Source organism: Astatotilapia calliptera, chromosome 15 (assembly GCF_900246225.1).
Source record: "Astatotilapia calliptera chromosome 15, fAstCal1.2, whole genome shotgun sequence".
Taxonomy (NCBI): Eukaryota; Metazoa; Chordata; class Actinopteri; order Cichliformes; family Cichlidae; genus Astatotilapia; species Astatotilapia calliptera.
In genome coordinates, this window is record NC_039316.1 from 17,792,213 (window position 1) to 17,811,944 (window position 19,732).

The following is a 19,732-nucleotide window of genomic DNA, read 5'->3' on the forward strand; positions in this document are numbered from 1 at the left end:
AAGTTAGGAAAAAAAAGTGGCCTGAAAACATCAGACCAGATCCAACTCGAGGAATCTGAATTTCTTTGCCTGATGTGAAATTAAAAGAAAGAAACATGATTGCTACAACAATCCTAAGATGAGCTATTGGTGATATACTGTACCATAGATTTCTCTGTTAATTTTGTTGAGTATATTATCTTCTATGATAGCAGTCCACTAAAGCAGGTGATCCAACATAACATTCACAGGGTTCAGTTCCACCCCTGCAGACTTAGATAAATAAATTTCATTCTCCCATCAATCACGATAAAGGAGCGAAGGCCTCATTCCTGCATAAAAATTCAAAACCGATGTCTACCAAACACGATAATTCATTGCGGCGCAGTAAGAATGACACGCAGTTATTGTTGGTTTGAAGGCTTCATGTGTTTATCTCCTTTGAGACGCATCTAACATATCATATGAACTTAAAATATGTATACAAAAGATTTCTCACTTTCTCCGAGTGGGGTTGCAGCTGATTATTTTTGATTTTTATTATGCGGGACTGCTGACATCAGTAGATTTGGTAGAGTGCTTGCCTCCAGTGTTGACATGCTGTCACAATAGTTTATGATGTGAAATGAAAAATATTGCAGACTACAAAAAAATGCCCCTCGTCCTATTTGTAATTGCCATGTAAAGGTCGACGTGAACAGCTTTCCCCATGGGGTTAAAGGAAAATGAGTACAAAAAAACTAAGTACAACTCTTCATTTCTAAAATAACTCTTAGGGACCTTTAAGATCTAATTGCGTAGGATTGTACAGAGAGGACTTTTTTTTTGAGTGAGCCTTAAAAGTGGGTTTATCCTTCTCTACAAGTTAAACCAGCCTCACAACAAAGGATTACTTGTTCCTCCTCACCTAGAAAACCACAGCAGCACTGGGAAGCTGTTGTTTCTTTGATACATACATTATCAAAAAATACAAATGCAAATGCGACTGAAAAAGCTAAAGACAACCTTCGCGCAGTGCCGGAGTAAAGACTGTCAGTTGTCAAAACCGTTTCCACAAGAGAGTCTTAGTTCAATATTGAGATGTCACGCATTTCATCTAAGATTTAATTTTCTGCTTGAATCTCGGAGAGAGAAAGTAATCATACGGACGTGTGTCATCATTTAGACAAGTTGTCATCCCAGCATTGGAATTTCAAAATGGCAGCAAACATCTGTCATCCCCAGATTAGACTCTCCATCTCTCCACAGGTGAAGTATGGTATATACTAACAAAGATTTCGATCCAGACAGTTTCCACTTCTCAAGCTCTGCGATTCCTATTGGCGTGACAGTAATTTGTCAGATATGTACAGAAATGTAAGCTTTTATCAACCAGCAAGTAAGATGAACTTTTCAGTTTGAAATCAGGTGCACACACATCAGTAACAGAGAAGAAATCCAAAATAGATTATTTCAGTTCTCTCTTTCATAAAATATGCTCTTAGCTGTAGCTAATTCCAGTCCCATTTAAGGTTAAATTGCATGTTTTATAACCGTCTGGTTCCTCAAGCCATTACGAGTATGCAGTGGAGACAATTGAAATGATTGCCATTTATCTCTCACATTCAAAAACGGACTAACAAAGATCATGGATCTCATCAGTAAAAATCTATGTGTGCAATCATGCATGTGTGCATGTTCTTGAGCATCGCGGGACTGAGGTTTTATCCAATTTGTTAAGCCTATGAATAATAACCAGTACCCTGCACAAATGTATTATATGAGGTTTTCAATGGCTGTCAGCTGTGTATTATGAGGCACGTCACTTGCTGCACTTCTGCATAAACAAGTCTGGCATTTTTCTCTGTATAGCTGCAACTCTCTAAAGATCAGACCACGTTTTATGAGTGATCAGTTCAGAAGACTTGGTAATTACAAAAGATTCACACAGGTCACAATAACAGAGAAAACAATCTGACTGATTAACACGTAAAAGGTTGTACTTTTGATGTCTTTGTTACAACGCTGAATAATCTATCGCAGCGCGTTGGAAAAAACAAGTCAGCTCAATAGACTGATATAAAAGATGGATGTAGTGACTGTGATATTTCCCGCTTGTTAGTAAACTCTGTGTTCTGAAGCCTCTGTTTTAGCTTTTATAATGACAACCTGTCAGGGTCTGCGGAGGCAGACCGTGCGGAAACGTGTGTGGTGGACCCAGGTGCGAACACAGGCGAGGATGCAGGAGTGGATTTAAACAAAAGCGAGCCGTTTATTATGGCTGATGAAAAGGAACAAAACAGAGTGAAGGCAGCATAAGAGTAACCGTTCAAACGAAAACCTAAACTGGAAATAAACTAAGGAAAAGCTATGGCTTGGAATACGGAACACAGAGGTGGTAACACAGACGACGCGACACAGACTGTATGAAACACAGAGACTAAATACACATGAGGGATGATCAGGGGAAGTGGATGCACACGGGGAACACAGGTGACACTGATAATCATAACAAGACACGGCAGGAGTGAACGTAACACTGATGGGAGATGGGCAAAGTAAAACAGGAAGTACACAGAGGTTCAAACAGGAGGGGAGAGAGCACGGGGAGAACGCAGACATAACGGGCTGGGGAAAACATAGAATAAAACACAAAGAGAGACGAGGGCTCATAAATACAGAGAGGGGCACACAGGGGGTGAGAGTCACGAAGGGAAAACACATAAGGAACAACGTAACAGATCAACCCAGGAAGCATGGCCTAAATAAAGAACAAAATACAAAAATACATGAAAACTAAGAATACTGGGCCCACATGGCCCAGGACCATGACACAACCATCTTCATTTCCTGGAACGAAATGTGGCCATGTCTTAACAAACAGCTCATTAGCCTTGACAATCTAAGAAAGTGATTTGTAAAATAAATAAATAAATAAATCTAATAAAAAAATTCTTTCACCAGATTTTAAACATTTTGACATTACGGGAAAAAATCGGAATCTATGAGGACTGACCCTTTTGGAACAGCCTCAAATGGCCATAAAGAGCAGCTGGCGTTTATAGCACTTCTACAGTGGCTTCATTGTTCTTATATTGTGTTTCCTGTTAGCAGCCTTCTTTAATAGTGTCTGTCACCATCTGATGTTTCCTGTAGCTGCTTATAAGCCTTGCACAACAATCAAAAGGAAATGTAGACCACCACTTCCTCCAAAAGCCTTAGTGCATCAACATTGGAGGAAAGTCTTGGTTGAATAGCCCTATTCAGGTCATGGCAGAGCATCTCAAGGTCAGTGCTCTGACTTCATTTTCCACTACTTTCCACTGCTCTGATTTACCTCTGTGCTCTGAGTCTTTCCATTAAGTTTTAAGTCATGGACCGAAGCTATGTATTGTCCTGAAAGATTACTTGATGTATTCTTGAATTCATTGTTTCCTCAATAATAGAAGGGATACAAACTATCTCCAAACCATGATGCTCCCTCTGTGAAGCTTTGTGTTTGTGTGTAGTGCCTTTTCCCTGCAAGCACTGTGGATTTTTACTAAGAATTATGTTTTCTAGATGAGCATCAAGGTCATTTAAGACACGGGGGCTTTGAGGTACCTTTCCATTAACACCCATGGTGTTCACGTGTCCTAAAGTTGACACATGAACAAAGATTTTAGCAGGTTGCAGACATATCCGCAGGTGTTTCCTGTTTCTCCTGGCCTCCTTTTCAGCTCTTTCACCTTCGTCACATATTGCACCCCTGGTGTGATCTTTGCAGGACATTCACTCTTGGGCAGTTCCTTCATTTGTTGTCTTATCATACACCAGAAACACCAAGGCCCTGTGACGGTTGTTATCATGGTTCACACCAGCCAGTCTTTCTTGAGAAGATGAATGTTTGTCTTTGATTATATTTTCCTTTGGCATGCAGAACATGAGATTCTAGGGTTTTTAAACATAAAAGTCAATAAGGTTTTTCCACATCATCTGTCTTAATGGGCCTAAAGCCGCTATTGTTTTGCCCACCCTCAATCCCCCCAAACCTGTGAAAATTAACAGATCACATGACTGAAGTTCAGACAGAAAGTCACATGATATGCTTTTCTCATTTGTTAGAGAGGACTAGACTTACAAATGAGCCAGTGAGGAATTTAGCTTGTGGCAAAAGTAGTATTTAACTTTACTTTGTAATGCAAAACTGCTAATACAACAATAATAAACTATTACTACAAGTAATGTGCTCCGTTAACATGTTTGAAGAAATAAAAGTACAAATGTATTGGTGTTTTATTGTTGTTGTTGTTTTGTATGTGATGTTATTAGCTAATCATTGTTGTGTTGCATTTATGCATTGCTGTTGGTAGTGAGGTGGGTGCAGAGAGGCGCTTAGGCATTTTATGATGCTTTCAGGTAATTCTTAAAATTCCTCATTCAATACCATACCTACTTGTCTGTATCTTGGAGAGATGGTGGAGAATTTCGTCTAATAAATCCTACTTTTGTGTATATTGCTTAGGAAAGTAACAAGCTCAAAATCCCGTGTGTTACATTCCACTCAAACTCTCTCCCCGCTTAGTGAGAAATGACGGTTTCCGAGGCTGTCAGCGGCTTTATACCACGCAGTTATTGGGACACGCCCACATCAGAGCTCCCACCACTCACAGGGACGAACGTGATTAGGTCATCGCGCCTTTCAGTCACGCCCATCTACCGTGGCTTCCTGTGTGAGCCGTTGGACTCGCTCTATCTGCAGCGAGTCTCCGGTATGGACACAAGCTTCACGGCAGAACTTTTCACAGGAGATTTTATCGCTGTTGTTTTCCATCTGACACGGCTCGTATCACTCGGAGATGGATTTCTGAACGGAATAAGCCGAAGCTGAGCCCGACTCTAGTTAAATCTCCCATTTGAAATCGTTTTTTGTGTGTTGTTTGAGTTGTTAAAGGAAGAGGGGAAAATGCCAGTTGCAACTCTTCTGCCTTTTACCGCGACCCCGAATAGGAAGTCTGCCAGCCCGACTTCTTTCAGGTTGACAGAGAAATTTATTTTGTTATTAGTGTTCAGCGCTTTTATAACCCTGTGTTTCGGGGCAATTTTCTTCCTTCCGGACTCCTCCAAGCTGCTCAGCGGAGTTTTCTTTCATTCCTCCGCGGTCGAAACGAACACCCACACCGGTCCGGACAGCAGCGACGCGGGTTCGGCTGGAAACGACGACAGGCTCCTGGCAAAAATCAAGAAAGACCACGAAAAGGCTCTGTTAGAGGCTAAGGATACTCTACAAAAACTTCCCGACGTGATACAAAATGACATTCTAGCTGATAAAGCGAAAGTTACAAAGGAGAGCATGGGTAAAGGTGCGAAGGATGGCAATAATTTACCTTTCATAGAGTACCACCGCCCGCCAGGGGCGACGGGACTAGAACCCCAGGACCCAGAAACCAGGGAGAGACGGGCTAAAATCAAGGAGGTAAGGATCTGGAGAGGATTCTTGTCAAGCTGAGCTCCTTCTAAAATCCAATATTTTAAATGTGCCTTGGCGTGTGGCTGTTTGGAGTCATGGGAGAACGTGACTCAACACGTTATAGGGATTGTTCACAACCTGTCTGCTATTCGGCACACACATAAAATGCAAAAAAAGAACTAATGTAAATGTAAATTTAACTTTAGCCACGACAGTCTTGTTATCCCGAACCGCTGATTTACTTCACGCAGAGCGGTGGGAGTTGGCGAACACCAGGTACACAATTAATCATTTTAGTTAGTCGAAACAAACTGTGAGGTGGTTCTTATATCCGAAATTCACAGGATATATGTTAATGTTTATCTAATCATATTTCCGCGTGAAGAGATCTCTTTATGCTCTTCGGTGTACTTGGCAGTTTAATTAGGGAGCTTTTTGAACGCAGTTAGTAATACCGTTTTGCCTTTCCACTACACCGGGGGAAAATCAGGAATGCTTGCGAGATCCACTGCCCCCCTCCGGGCTGACCTACCTGTCTTTCAAGTTTCCCAGTCTCAGGGGCTGGTGCAGAATCAACTGGTATTAGTTGGTATATTCTCGGATGGTGGCTGGGAGAGGGGGGTAAAACACACCTTTTGCATCCTTTCATAGATCTTTATGTGACCTAGATTTTCAGTGAGCTCCATCATTCCTAACCTAAAAGGATTTGTTTTAAATAAAGAACGAACGTGTGCGTCTCTCTAATTAATAGTATTAATTATTGCAACAGAAGCTTAATTCGCTCTTGTGTTTATTTACAGTGGTAGTGTCACAGCATCTGTGTTTTTCGTTATTGAATGTTTTTTTTGTCACAGCAGATGGAAACAACGTTAGCCTTGTTGCCTGCAGCAGGGTGAAAATACCAACAGGTAGCATGTCTGCTATTATTGTGTTATGCCAGTGCACAGTGTGCGTGTGTAGAAATAAGGGGAAATCCCAGCCTTGAAGTCACAGAGGTGGTTTCAGGCAGCATCTTATGAAAGCAGCCAACCTGCTGTTTCATCTGTGATATTATGATCCTCGCAGCGCTCGACTGATACTAAAACATCCTCACTAAAACGTTAAATCAGATCTAAACCACTGTGATAGTGGTATGTGTTTGTGTCATTTTGAAAATGTGCATTGCAGGTGATGATCTCAACACTAAACGCATGTTTTGAAAAGTCCAAAGAGGGACTTTTTCTTGATATAATGCAAATGGATTTTGGTGCCAAGACTTGGGAGAATCTATAAAAACAAAAGCATTGGAGAGCAAAGAGGTAGGAAGAGGGTCACCACAGCTCTTAGGGGGTTAAAGGTACCAAACTAATATAGTGCCTGTCCCCTTGTGCTTCCAAAATTCCTTTGACACATTGGGGCATGGACAAAGGGGGCCTTTAGGGTTGTCATGCGGTGTCTGGGGACTCCAGTTTATTAAGCCAATCCTATGGGTGCTGAATTATATCTGCGCATGTAGTTTTTTCTTTGTTTTATTCCTTGAGGTGGTCGTTGAGGAGGCTGCTGCAGTCTGCAGGCAGCACTGCAGTCAGTCTCTGCTTGTAGACCCGTGGTCAATATTAGCAGATACAAATATCACAGCAGTGGATTCGCCTGACTCCTTAAATGATCCCTGACATTAAACCATGATATTTTTACTCTCAGGAGAGAATTATAATAGGGTTTTTACCTCGATACCAAAAACACCAACCAAATGATCAGGGTTGTTGTATGAAAATATATTTTAGGGATATACTTTACTCAAGAGAGAAATGCATTTTTGGCGGTGGCCAAAAAAATAAATAAACAAACAGACTCACTAAAGTAACTGTATGGAGACCAGTTGTTTATGAAATCTTGTCATTTAACATTGATGTAGCTTACTGAAGCTTCATAACAATTTAACATGGCATAGTTTCATATTACAACAGGAGATTTTATTGATACATCACTCTGTATCTGTACTAAAGCCTTTTTTCTATTGTCTGTTATTAAAGACACAATGTACTGCAGATGGTTGACAAGCCGAGTTTAAGATGTGTCAAGTACCATTGAATAAGTCAGAAACCCTGCGGTCGTGCCATCAGCCACATGAATGTGGCATTAAATAAACCATGTCAACAAGAAGCCACTCTCTTTACAAACTAAGCCATGCCAAATGTGCATTTACACGTACTCACGGTCTTCCTGCACTTAGTATCATGATGTTAGGCAAAATAATACCGTGTTAATGTTTGTGTTTTGTTAGTGAGGTCCTAAATCCCATTTCCAACATCTCAGATGGATGTTTATGCTTTAGAGTTCAGCTGTGATTTTCAAAGCGACTTTAATAACCTGGGGGGAAAGTCAGCACACGACTGTCCCATTGAAAACACAATGGTTCTGAACCCTGTGGGGTTTTGAGGTCAGATTTTCGTGTTTATAAAGTACAGTTGTAACACATTGTATTGCTGTTTTGTTTTCAATAACAAAAAAATAATAAGTCCTGTACACAATACTTTGTTTATTTTCTTCCATTTTTGAAAATATCAGACGCTGTGTCGACTTGCATGCATGGTTATAAGTTTGATTCAGGTCAGGTGCTCTATTCAGAGCATATTTTTGAGATGAACTGTAACAACCTGCAGTAGTAAATCATAAAAAGATCCAGTAGTGCTTCAAGCAGTAAAATGCAACTTTTTCTTCATGAGTTCAGCTCCTGTTTGCTTGGCAGTAAGAGACTTTGAGCTGTGATCTTCTTTCAAAACAAAATCAGCTGCGTGTTTTATTGTTAAATGAGTAGACTGAGGCTAATCGGAGGTCACTTTAGATCTCACCCAGACATGCATGTTAATCTCAGTTTCTGTAACTCATAGTGTTGCAAAAATTTAAAAAAAAAGGCAGAAAAGCAAACGTGTGAGGCTTCACCAACCCCAACTTTAACGAAGCGGCTAATAAACATATTGTAATCCTCTGGGAGAAGCCTTCCTTTGAACTAGAAAACAACACTACATAATAGTTGCTTTATGGCTTCTCATCATGGAAAAAAGCATGTGGCATATATAATAAAGGCTTATAAGAACTCAAAAGAAGTGTACTGACTAGATGTGTACTTGTACCGATGAGATGGTTTGAGCATGTGAAATTGGGAATATATTGGAGAAAAAAATGTTGAACATGGAAGAAGACAACAGAGGAGGTTTGTGGATGTAGTGAAGGACGACATGCAGAACCGGCTGTCGGTGTAACAGAGATTGCAAGGGATGGGAGATGGAAGAGATGGTCGTTGTGGCGACCCCTAAAGGGAGCAGCTGAAAGAAGCCTCTTTGATCACCACTGTTGAGTTGAAACCTCCAGCAGTAGCTGACAGTTAACAAGTTCAGTAAAAAAAAAAAAGTTTTTTTTTCTCCTATCACACCTTTATTACACTGTAGTAGTGGCTTCAGAGATATTAATATCCTTAAAGATTACATAACAAATATGAAGCTGATTTGTATGAAATTTAAGCACAGATGAAGGAAGCAGTCATCAGTTTGGTTTTGAGAATCACCGACTTGATAAGGATAAGCCCAAGATGATGGATGGATGCGTTGTTCACGGTGGGGCATGTGCTGTATCAGCGCCCTTCTAGATATTTCTGAGTTGATTTTAGCCATTCACGTAGTACAGTTGGACCACACAGGTCTCCAGGTTTGTGCTGAACTCCTCTACAGATCACACTTTTATCTTTCTGCCATTTCTGTAAAGCCAGTAAATTTGCTGACCAAACACACTCTTACATGCACCCCATGATCTTTTGTGACCTCCTGTGCTTTTTTCTTTTTTATGTGGAGGATTTTTAAATTATCTGAGATCTGCTATCTCCCAGCTAAACTTCACCATCTGATCGAGTTATCAAGGGATCAGCCCTGCACTGAGCTGTCGTGTCAGCGGGCGCATGTTGAGTTTGAGATGGGCAGAGCGCATACAGCATGGGTCGCTCTGTAAAGGATAAATAGTTTGTTGGGAGTGACCGCCACAATCCTACAATCAGCTCAATCTGTTTGTCTGACTCAAATCAGGCTCTCTGGAGAACCCCGCCTCCCCACTGTCAGGACCCCGGGCTTTCACATAGCAAGCTACTTTTCTGTTAATAACAATTTCTTCACCAAGATTAATTGGATAACATTTCAGTAACATTTGCAGGAAAGTCCCCTCCTGGAACGCCTTGCGATTTTATGAAGAATGAGAAATGTATTTTCTACATTTGTATTTTAACACAACCTGGCAATGCATTGAATAAACTCTTGTTAGCGGTTGAGTTAATGGGCTTATTGCTGACCCGTGTGCTCTGCACTTCCTTTGACGTAGGCTAACCACAGGTAAGATGCAGCTTGAAGCCTTCATTATGCGTTGCTGTGGACATGGACAGCTGGAGACCTGATGGCCAAGTAGCCATTCCTGTTATACTTCTTTGAAGTCCACCACCTGGGGTGCATGCTTAGTTTGTGGATTGCAATGCAAATTCTCCACACGTAACTCCGCGCGTACACAAAAAACAAGCAGGCACCCGGCACCCACCTTCTGATGAAATTTGTCACTCATACCTGAGTGGGCCGTAGTGGACGTGGAAAGTATAATGAAAGATTGAGGGTATTTTTCTTATTCTGTTCAATTTGATTTGATGTCAACATATATTAGACATTATAATGCTGTCGAGGTGAATGTGTAAACCAGTGTTTTTAACATTATTGCCAGCACTGTCTTCTGTAGCTCACAGCGTCTGAAGTTGTTTTTACACGACGCTGTTTAAGCATAGTTTAGCTTTTAAACTTGTCAGCTCTCTAACTGCTTTGGTTGAAAGAAGTAGTTGGATGTATTGTTTCTCAAAAACCAAAAAATTATCGGTGATGGTGGACAAGCTAAAGCTGGTCCTCCCGCAGTGCAGTCGCCTGTATAACATGATAGTTAACGTGTCATAACATTAATTATAAAAAGACTGTTTAGAGTCACTTTCTTTTTTTGTTTTGTTATGACTGTGTCAGAGTAAAGAGGCCATTTCCCAGTCTGCAGTGAGCTGCATATTGTCCACAGCTCTTGTTGGTAGGCAGCATTCTGTGCACCATACTGTGCCCTCCCCCGTACAATGTTATGCAAACACAAACATTAGGGAAAACGCCATCTCCGTCTCTTTAAGTTTCAAAAGACAGAGGATGAGGCAACAGTTTGCATTTATTTGCATCTTGTACTGTGGAAATTTTATCTTTCAAAAGACATTTTTAGCTGCTTTTTTAGCCCAAACAGTCCAAGCATTTTTTTTTTCTACCAGTGAAAAATGGTTTGTGCAAAGGTGAGCACAGCCTTAGTTTAGGCAAAGCTGCACATAAGAATGCAAATTTCTGTATCAGTTTGATAAGGCACACAAACACAGTGTTTCACCTACAAACTCTCCTGTAATAGGCCTACATGATTCCTGATTATATCCATAGGAGCAGGTAATTGTCCAAAAATAGGAAGTGGCAGTCACGTGCCTTCTGCCCTCCTGTGTTTAAACTCATGGTTCCAAATTGTGTGACCATTGTCTTTGAGCATTCTCATATGGCTTCAGGTGATGTGTGTCAAGTCAAACCAGTCAAACGAGTATGTCACCTAACAGGAGAGGTTAGCTGCTGCTAATAAGGTGACTCATCAACACCAAAGAAACGTGGCTTATTTCAACAAAGAGCTCAGGCTGAACCAGAGGCAGCCAGACTATTTATTGGACTGTGTGAAAATGTTTAATAATGTATTGGAGACGAGTAAAGTACTGTATATGCTAATGGAGAGGTGACACGCTTGCAAAAAACAAATTGCAGTTGTCATGCTATGTGCAAATTCTACAAGGGGGCTGTCTGAAATATAATCAAAAGAAGAATTGAACACGTGTCAGATCACATAAAGGCTGTGAGTACATTTTGGCATGCTATTTGCTTTGCCTTGGGCACAGAAAGTTTGGAAACCACAGGCTTAATAAAACTGACTCTTTCTAGTAACGCCTGTGAGAAAAAGTGACTGCAAGTTTTGTTCCAACTAGATTCTCCCAGCACTGTTTAGAGTTTGTGTGAGAATGTCAAAAAAGCAGGGACTGGAAAAGCATGTGGATACAGCTTAAACACTGCAGGTCAAAGTACATTTGAACAGTAACAGGCAGAAATTTAGCCACAGATCAAATACATCACATGACAGTTTGAAGGACATGTCGTCCTATTCATAAAACCATGTGCAAGGTATCAGTGCTGGAACTCAGACTGTTCTCTAAAAAGACTTTTCTCCAACTGAAAAGCAAAATCTTTGACAGCTGCTGGTTATATGCATGCCCTGTATATACAGCAAACCTCGTCTAATGGCAAACACATTGTCTTGCCCATTCCCCACGTTATAATGCCTCATAATCCATATCTGAAGGTTCACACATTTTCACTTTGGAAAAATGAGCCACTGTTATCAGCAGACACCTTAAGCTGAAGTATTTAAATTTGTATAGGAAGATGAGGAGTTAGGGCTCTGCTAGAAAACTTATTTAGAAAGGTTAAAACTATTACTTGAAGTTTTAACTCTACTTGAAGGCAGAGTAGGGGGGTCATAGGATATTATTAAAATATAGGCAGAATTCATACAGTTTCTCCTGGAGAATTCAAGTGAGGTTGTGAAGTGAAGTCGGTATCACCTCGGTGCGGTGACCAGATACATTTCTGATCTACTGTGCCCCTTCGTAAAGACATACCAGCAGTATAAAGTGCAGACATAATTGTGCTTATGGTTTGATTTTGAAGCCAGACTTGAATTACAACCTAAAACACACCTTGAAACTTTTCCTTTCACGCTGGGGATGTCCCCGTCCTTAAAGACTCAACACTGAAGCTCTATATTTTGAGGAAGATTTTCGGTGCAGTGAAAGAGTTGTTGCAATGTATTATGCATACACTCACCTTTTCTGCTCTGAGCAACTGCTGCTGTCCTAAGTGACTCATCATCTTGTTCCTTGGTGAGTGTTTGTGTGTGATGAGGTGGAGCTTGTTGTTGTTTAGTATGCAGATGAAATGTAAATGAGTGTTTGGCTAGCTATAAGGACAGTGTGCCTGCAGTATGTATCTTAAAGGACACATCATCCTGTCAGTCCTGTTACCTCTGTCAGCACAGACTCGTCTTTAAACTTTACACAGTGGAAACTCTAAGGAGGGGCTTGTGCGACCACATCCTGCTGTTCAGAAAACGACGGATAAATGCTGGTTTGTAAAGGTCTTTGGCTATCACGCATCAACTGCTGAGCAGTGATGAAGCATTAGTCTTCACTTTCTCTTCTGACATCTGTACAAGCCAGTCATTTCCTTCCCCCTTATTTTCTTTACTTTCCTCTGTTCTCTTCATCCACTCTTCTGCTACCTTCTCCGCTTTTAACAATTCCTGTGTTAAGGATTCAGTTCAGTGGTTTTTGCCCACTCCCAACACAGTTATGTGCTTTACACTGTGTCTGGTGCTGTGTGTGTGCATGTGAGTGTGGGTGCGTCTTTGCAAGCAAGCATGTGTTTCACAAAAAAGTAAAAGCTGCTTTGCCAGGCTTTGGAGCCTGAAATAAAATTCCAAGTCTTTTTTTCGGGCTAACTTGGCAGCCTCTTAGTCCTATTTCTGTATTGACCCTGTATGTGTGTGTGTCTGTGTGTGTCAGATAGAGTTACTGCCAGCCCCTCCAGGTGCTCTGTTTAATTGTCTAATGGCTATAATAGCTGAGGCCCACAAACAGCCCAGCAGCCTCCTGCATAAGTGTGTGTGTTTATATAGAGTAAAGGACTTGTGTGTTTGCCAATCCTGACAGTGGCGCCTCTCTTCAATAGCAGTGCCATTATTTTGAAAAGACATTAGTCATCAATAGCTGTGTTTACTTGGAATCTTTCATGTCAATAATCTGAATAAAACCCGATCGAAATGGAATTGCCTGACGCAACGCTTTAATCTGAACAAATTGGCTCACTTGGAAAGTAATTTAATGCTTTAAACATTTGTATAATTTGATCTCCAAAGGGAGATTTGTCATATAAAAGGCCCTTTGATTGTGCTGTTGTTTTATTTAAAGGCTGTCTAAATCGTCTTTACATGCACTCGTATTTAAATGAAATCGATAGATGTCACATCTGTTTTCCAGTTTCACAAAACTGTCTCTATGTCCGGTAGAAAGGAAACTAACATCTGGTTTACTTTTTCTTCAAAAAGCTGTGTAATTAATAGAATTTTTATTTGAATTTCTGTTTTAGCTTCTACTGATTATTAAGATAGGATAATGATTGTTGTCCTGCATCTACTTTGTTCTCTGGAAATGTAGATATTAAGGAAAAAGAAGTCTGAATTCACTTCCCACCAGGCCGCGGTATGTTTAGTTCAGTTTACATTTATTTATTTTATTTATTCAGTTCGTAGTTGTACTTCATGGAAATGCACTTTTTTTTTTTTAAAAGCCTGTTTTTTTTCTTCTTCTGTTTTTAAAACGTAAAAATATCACAATTTTTCCAAAGTATATCAGTAGTGGAAGTAAATTCTGTATGAAACTTTGTTTTAAATTGTGTATTTTGTATTTACTTTGAAGATTGTTCTCCACCCTGAATGACCCTCGAATGACAACACATAGTTTCGGCAGACTTGTGACATATTAGCTTCAGCTTGTGGTGTTTACATTAGACCTAATTTAATGTTAATTGTTGCACACTGCACTTTTTGACACCTAGTAATTGTCTCTGACTTTGAGTGTTTATTCTGTTTCTACAGAAGAAGGCAGCTCGGAATTGGAATAGAAAAACCACACATTTGATCCAAGCATAAAATATGTATCTGTATAGAACAGAACTTTCACAGTGAAGATTTGATTGTAAATTCTAATTGTTAATGACTAAAAATGTTGTATGTATCAGGATGTGTACTTTCTACCTTGTGAAGACAGATTATACTGCACCTCTACCCTGAGGCCAAGACACTGGGTGGCACGAAGGGCCGAGGAATGAATACTGTATTAGTGTAATAAAGTCACTGTGGATATACGGTCCTAGTGGATAGCCCACAAGCCTTTGGATATTTTAAATCCATATATTAATATAGATCGTTACTACAAGGCTCTTAAAGAGTCAGTAAGGATTGATTGGTGCAGTGTTTGGGTTTCTGGAAGGTATATAGTAGTTTGTACTGGGAGAGGATGAGGATGAATGTACATGTTCCAGGTCTCCTGGCTGTGAGGTCTCTCTAATGACTCAAGGTGAATGATAGGGGTAATTCTGCATATGCGCACATACACATGCACGCACACACATACTCATCCTATTTCTGTATGGGTGTCATATTTATGTCTATGTGTGTCTCGTAGCCTTTGTATAGTCAGATCATATCACAGGGTGATGCCCTGCATCCCACACACAACAGACCTAAATGCACTGAGGGTGTGGTGTATATTAAGCCTATAGCCTGCATCCGTCTCAGTGTACATCAAGGCCTTTACTGCTGTTGTAGCATCTATCCTCCCAGCTCCTTTTTAGCTCATGCATAGTTATTGGTCTGATAAGCATACGGAAACTGTTTTTCTGCCATGTGTAATTGAAAGGCTAAAATATATATATATTTATATATATTTATTTGTTGGGTACACTGGTCAGACAAAACAAGTAATTTCAGTGTTTTATTTTCAGCTTTAGAGAGTCATGACATTTCACTAGCGAGTGTCATCGGTTCACTGTGAAAATTGGGGGACAGATTTACCAATGCTGAAAATAGTTTGCATGTTAATATTGTGCAGCTTTCTCACACATACACTTTACTTTGTCTGTATATTTTAACAACTCATTCTATTAGTTTTCTGGGTTTTCTTTTTTCTATAATCATCTGAAGAGCAAATGAAATAACTCTCTCTGCCCTTGATTGACCTGTGAATCTTCCCGTTCCCCAACGTGCTCATTGTTTTGATAGAAATCAGTGTTTTTCCCCAAAAGTGGATTTCATTCCACTGTGGGATAGATGCTGAGCAGACGAATGCCAGCTGCAGTCCACGATGGTGGATTAGTTCATCCACAGGGTGAGAGACTAACTGGAATTGCAGCTGATAATTTCTCAGTTATTTATTAGCTTCATAGCATCGACTCTAAATCAGTTTGGACTGTGGATCTAGAGATTATGGCGTATAGACTGGCATAAAGTCGAGGTTATTGCTTATTGCAGAACTAATTTTGATATACAAATCTTGGTAAGGTATTAATAAGTTAAAAGCATTTTACACTGAGCTTCATTTCAGAGGTTTTGATGAATTAAGATGTCAGGCAATGCCACTTCAAACTGTTAATACTGCATGTTTTTAAGCATTAAGTGATGTTAAATGAACACAGTTTGCTGCACAGGATAATGATGTTTTGTTATGAGTCATATTGTGAATCTGGAGGTTTGAAATGTGCTTTCACTCATCCAACAAAAGTAAAATTGTCAGTCAGCTAATGCGGCAGTGCCTTTAGCGTAGACACCACTAAGAAGCTAGCTAAATGAATTGTCAATAACGATTCATCAGTAACCCTTCGTGGGCCCTCCACGGATCATCCAGATCACCTCTGTCTCCTTCAGCCCTCTCTCCTCCCTCTCTCCTCCACTTACATCATATTGTTTAAGCTTCCAGAGTGCTTGCAGTCCAACCATCAGCAACAGGCAGAAACAAACTGAGGGCTTTTAAAACTGTCTAAACAACACATGTATTTGTAGTCCCACATAAAAAGATCTGAAATGGATTTGCAGGTTGGTCTAAAGGAAGTCTTGTGGTGTTTCAATTGGTACTCTCGCACTCAGACTTCCAGTGTACACCGGCTGACATTTTTACCTAAAGGTGTGCTTTGCCTCTCTTTACCAAGTCCTGTCGATACACCACAGGCTTTGGCCGGCAGTAGGCAATGAAACTGGGTTTTGGCATTGGTGTGTATGTGTGTGTGTATATTGTTTTCTTCATCTTCATGCTGTGGGGAATTGCCTATTGACAGATTTCACTGACTCTACCACTGTGACTGTGATTTATCTGAGAGCATTGCACGTGGATTCTGTTCTTTTTTCCCTACAGTCATTGTCTTTGTTTCCACTCATGTTCCCGTTCTCTTTTTACAAACAGAAATCATAGTAATATATGACAGGGCTGTATTTTTTTATTTTTGTGTATCTGACTGTACTTTGATAAGAAGGCTTCTTGTTCTCCGATCTACAAGGTTTTTAATGTGAAACATTTATAGGGAGTGTGTTAACTGCAAGGTAAACCTGGAACAAAGAAAGGAATCAACACTTATCAATTAATTAGCGAGCTACAACAACAGTGATGTTGAAAGGAGAAATTAGGCTGCTCAGAGTGCACTGGGGCATTCAGTATGTCATGAAAATGCATTTCATTTCATTCGACAACTATTATATGGATAATTAGTCCGTCTCTTCAAACCTGACTGTTGTTTGAAAGCAGGCTTTTGTCGTGTAAATTGGACTATTTGTAGATAGAAGCTGAAAAAAAAAAGAAAATGGGGAAAGAATGGGAAAGATGCAGGTCCCAGGCTGGTTTCAGATCTGGAGTGCATGCTGTGGATTTTATTTTAGATCATTAGCTATCTGCCGTGGGAGTGCAATATTATTAGCCTCCTTTTTCCTTTATACAATAATATATGCTTTGTGGTGCTGCTGCATGGGACTTTGGGTGAACACATGCATGTAAAACATGTTAATCACCATCCACACTTTTAGTGAGATTAGTGAGGCCAGGAGGTGAGATAAACAGTCAAAAATAAACAATCTAACAGTCCGAGCTCATTATAAGTTACAGATTACATTTTAAGTCCCTTAAGTAACTAAATTGGAAAATCACATTTTGTTGAAACCAAACCAAAAGAGAGAATTGAAACAGAATTATCTTAAACGATTTAAGGTAGTTTAAGATAAGAAGATATTTAAATTTATGCCAAGATGCATAAATTCAACACTGTGAGTCTGCTGATCTCAACTAAACCAATATTGTTCTTTGTTGTAATGACTTTCATCTTTAGTCTAATCACTTTGTTTTAATAGCATTAGCCATGTGAGAGGAGCTCGTGATTAGAGTATTTGTGAAAACAATTGGATACTAATGACAGAAAGTCAAGAGAATAGGTTTGTTGAAACAGGTTTTTTTTCTTGTTAATCATCACTATATGACAATAAAACATTTTTATCAACCACCTACATTAGAAGAATAATTTAAGATTGTTAGAGGATGGGCTTCGTCGCTCCTATCTGACTTTAAAACTGAAAATTATATTAAATTCACATCGATTTCTTTAAAACAAATTGATTTAACTGTTTTCGTAGATTACAGCGGTGCGATCTGTACCCTTTTGTTAAGTACTGCAGTCAAAATGGGTCATCTTTGTCATTCATGTAGATCTGAGGGGGAAAGTTAATGACAGTCATGGGGAAGTATTTCTCTGTCATGGCTTTCATTGTCTGCACGCCTGCTGCAAAGGATTTTTGAAAGCAAACAGTGGGATAATCCCCTGACTGTTAATTAGCATGATAAAAATGTTTGTTTTGTTTTTAAGTGTGAGGAAATGGAGCATGGGCTGCGTGGCAGGTAACTTTAACTATCCTTACAGTAAAATCAACCAATAAATCAACATTTTAAAGCTGGCATTTAAAACCCTTTTCTTCTCAGGGTGGTTTACATCTTTGTCACATTAGTTTTACCCTTAAAGAGCTCGCACCCCTGAGCCCTTTCGCATTCTGACACACAATGATAGACGAGAACTGAGCTAATCTAGTTAAAAGTTCCGTCCCTTTATACAACTTTCATATTTTACATTTCATGGCAGCTGCAACAAACAACATTGATTTAAAAAGATTGAAAAGACCAATATTCCCATGAGGCAGTTTAGAAGGGCTGATTTCGTCTCAGGGGAATACTGTTTTGTTTGAAGTTCAGCATACAGTAACTTTGTATTAGGATTCTGATAATGCATCTATGATATATTTTCTTGTGTTATTAAGGCAAGTTGTAGGTGGATTTCTGTTTACTGCAGATAAGTGATTTTAATTCTGGTAAGCATTATGGTTGTTTAAAAAGTGCATAAAAATAAACACAGAACAACAGTCGTCTGATATATATTTCTTTATTTGTAAAAAATAAACCCTGAACACAACATGTCAAAACTAGTCTGCGGTGGTTTTTTGGTGGATTGAAGTTGCTCTTTATTGTAACATTGCCTGGAAAATGAGACAAAGTTCAGGCCATAATGATCACATGTCATTTGATAAGAGGCCACAGTCAGCTGATCGTGTTTCCTATAAGGTTAGGTTGCAGCTCACTCAAGTTTCCTCTTCATTCACTGGTTAGCTTTGATGTCAGCACATCTTTATATGCTACTCAATCACGTAGACAAAGTCCAAGAACACTAATGTGCAAATTCATCTCCTGTCAACAACTTGTCTGCGTATTCTTGGCAACCATCAGCTTTTAGAGGCTGGCACAAACAGGCTGGCAGCTTTCAAATGCTTGAGTTGGTTTGGATTTGAAGCCCTTCAGGCTGTGTTCTCCGTAGGAGATACGGTATTTTGTGACCAAGCTTTGTAGCCCACTGATGGTGAATGCTCTTGGATATTCAATATTAATGTGTCTCAAGCACTCCAGGGGTTATGGCCGGCTGATTCTCTTCTCGTAATCCAATTCAGACTAATACCCAGAATCACAAGCTGTCAATCACATACTCCATTTATTTTTCAATCTCCCCTTCCTTCCTGCTTGCCCTTTTTTCCCAGTGTGAAGGCTAGCATTTTAAAACTGCAGCCCCTGACTTCTTGCATATTATATCAGCTAAAGACCTGCTGATCTCCTTTCACAGGAAAAGATTGGAAGGATTTTTTTTTTGGGCTCTTGCAGGGAAAAGGTTGTGTAGTATATTGTGATTCAACAAGTGTGTGGCTGTGTTGACCACAGAAAAGACCTTGTCCTGCTTTGTACTAACTCTTATTACAAAGTAAGAAACTTTTACTGCTACTGCTGTTATTGTTGCTGCTGCTGTGCTGTGGTTTTGGTTTGAATCTGGATGCTTTGTCCTTTCATTCAATCCAAACAGAGCAGCTGAAATAAGTTTTAAGAGCTCAAGCAGCATAATAACGTACACGTCTAACTGATTAAATAGTTTTGGAAGTTGGACCATGTTATCCACCAGTATCAGTCAAGTAATAAAACACAGATTAAAAACAGAGTTGATATATATTTTTCTGTAATTTCTAAACTGGTGCATCCATGTACCATAGGTTGATACTGATTGCTGTCCAGGATCATCAAGTCATCAT

At 39.8% G+C, this 19,732-nt stretch overlaps 1 protein-coding gene across 1 annotated transcript in view; it reads left to right on the forward strand.

The window, feature by feature from the left end:
• The first annotated feature begins 4,692 nt into the window (after positions 1-4,692).
• man1a1 (mannosidase, alpha, class 1A, member 1) overlaps positions 4,693-19,732 on the forward strand; it is a 158,258-nt gene continuing 143,218 nt past the window's right edge. Inside the window, exon 1 of the mRNA XM_026142320.1 lies at positions 4,693-5,413. Coding sequence (XP_025998105.1) covers positions 4,904-5,413 — 510 coding nt within the window. The 5' untranslated portion in view covers positions 4,693-4,903. The remainder of the gene's footprint in view (positions 5,414-19,732) is intronic.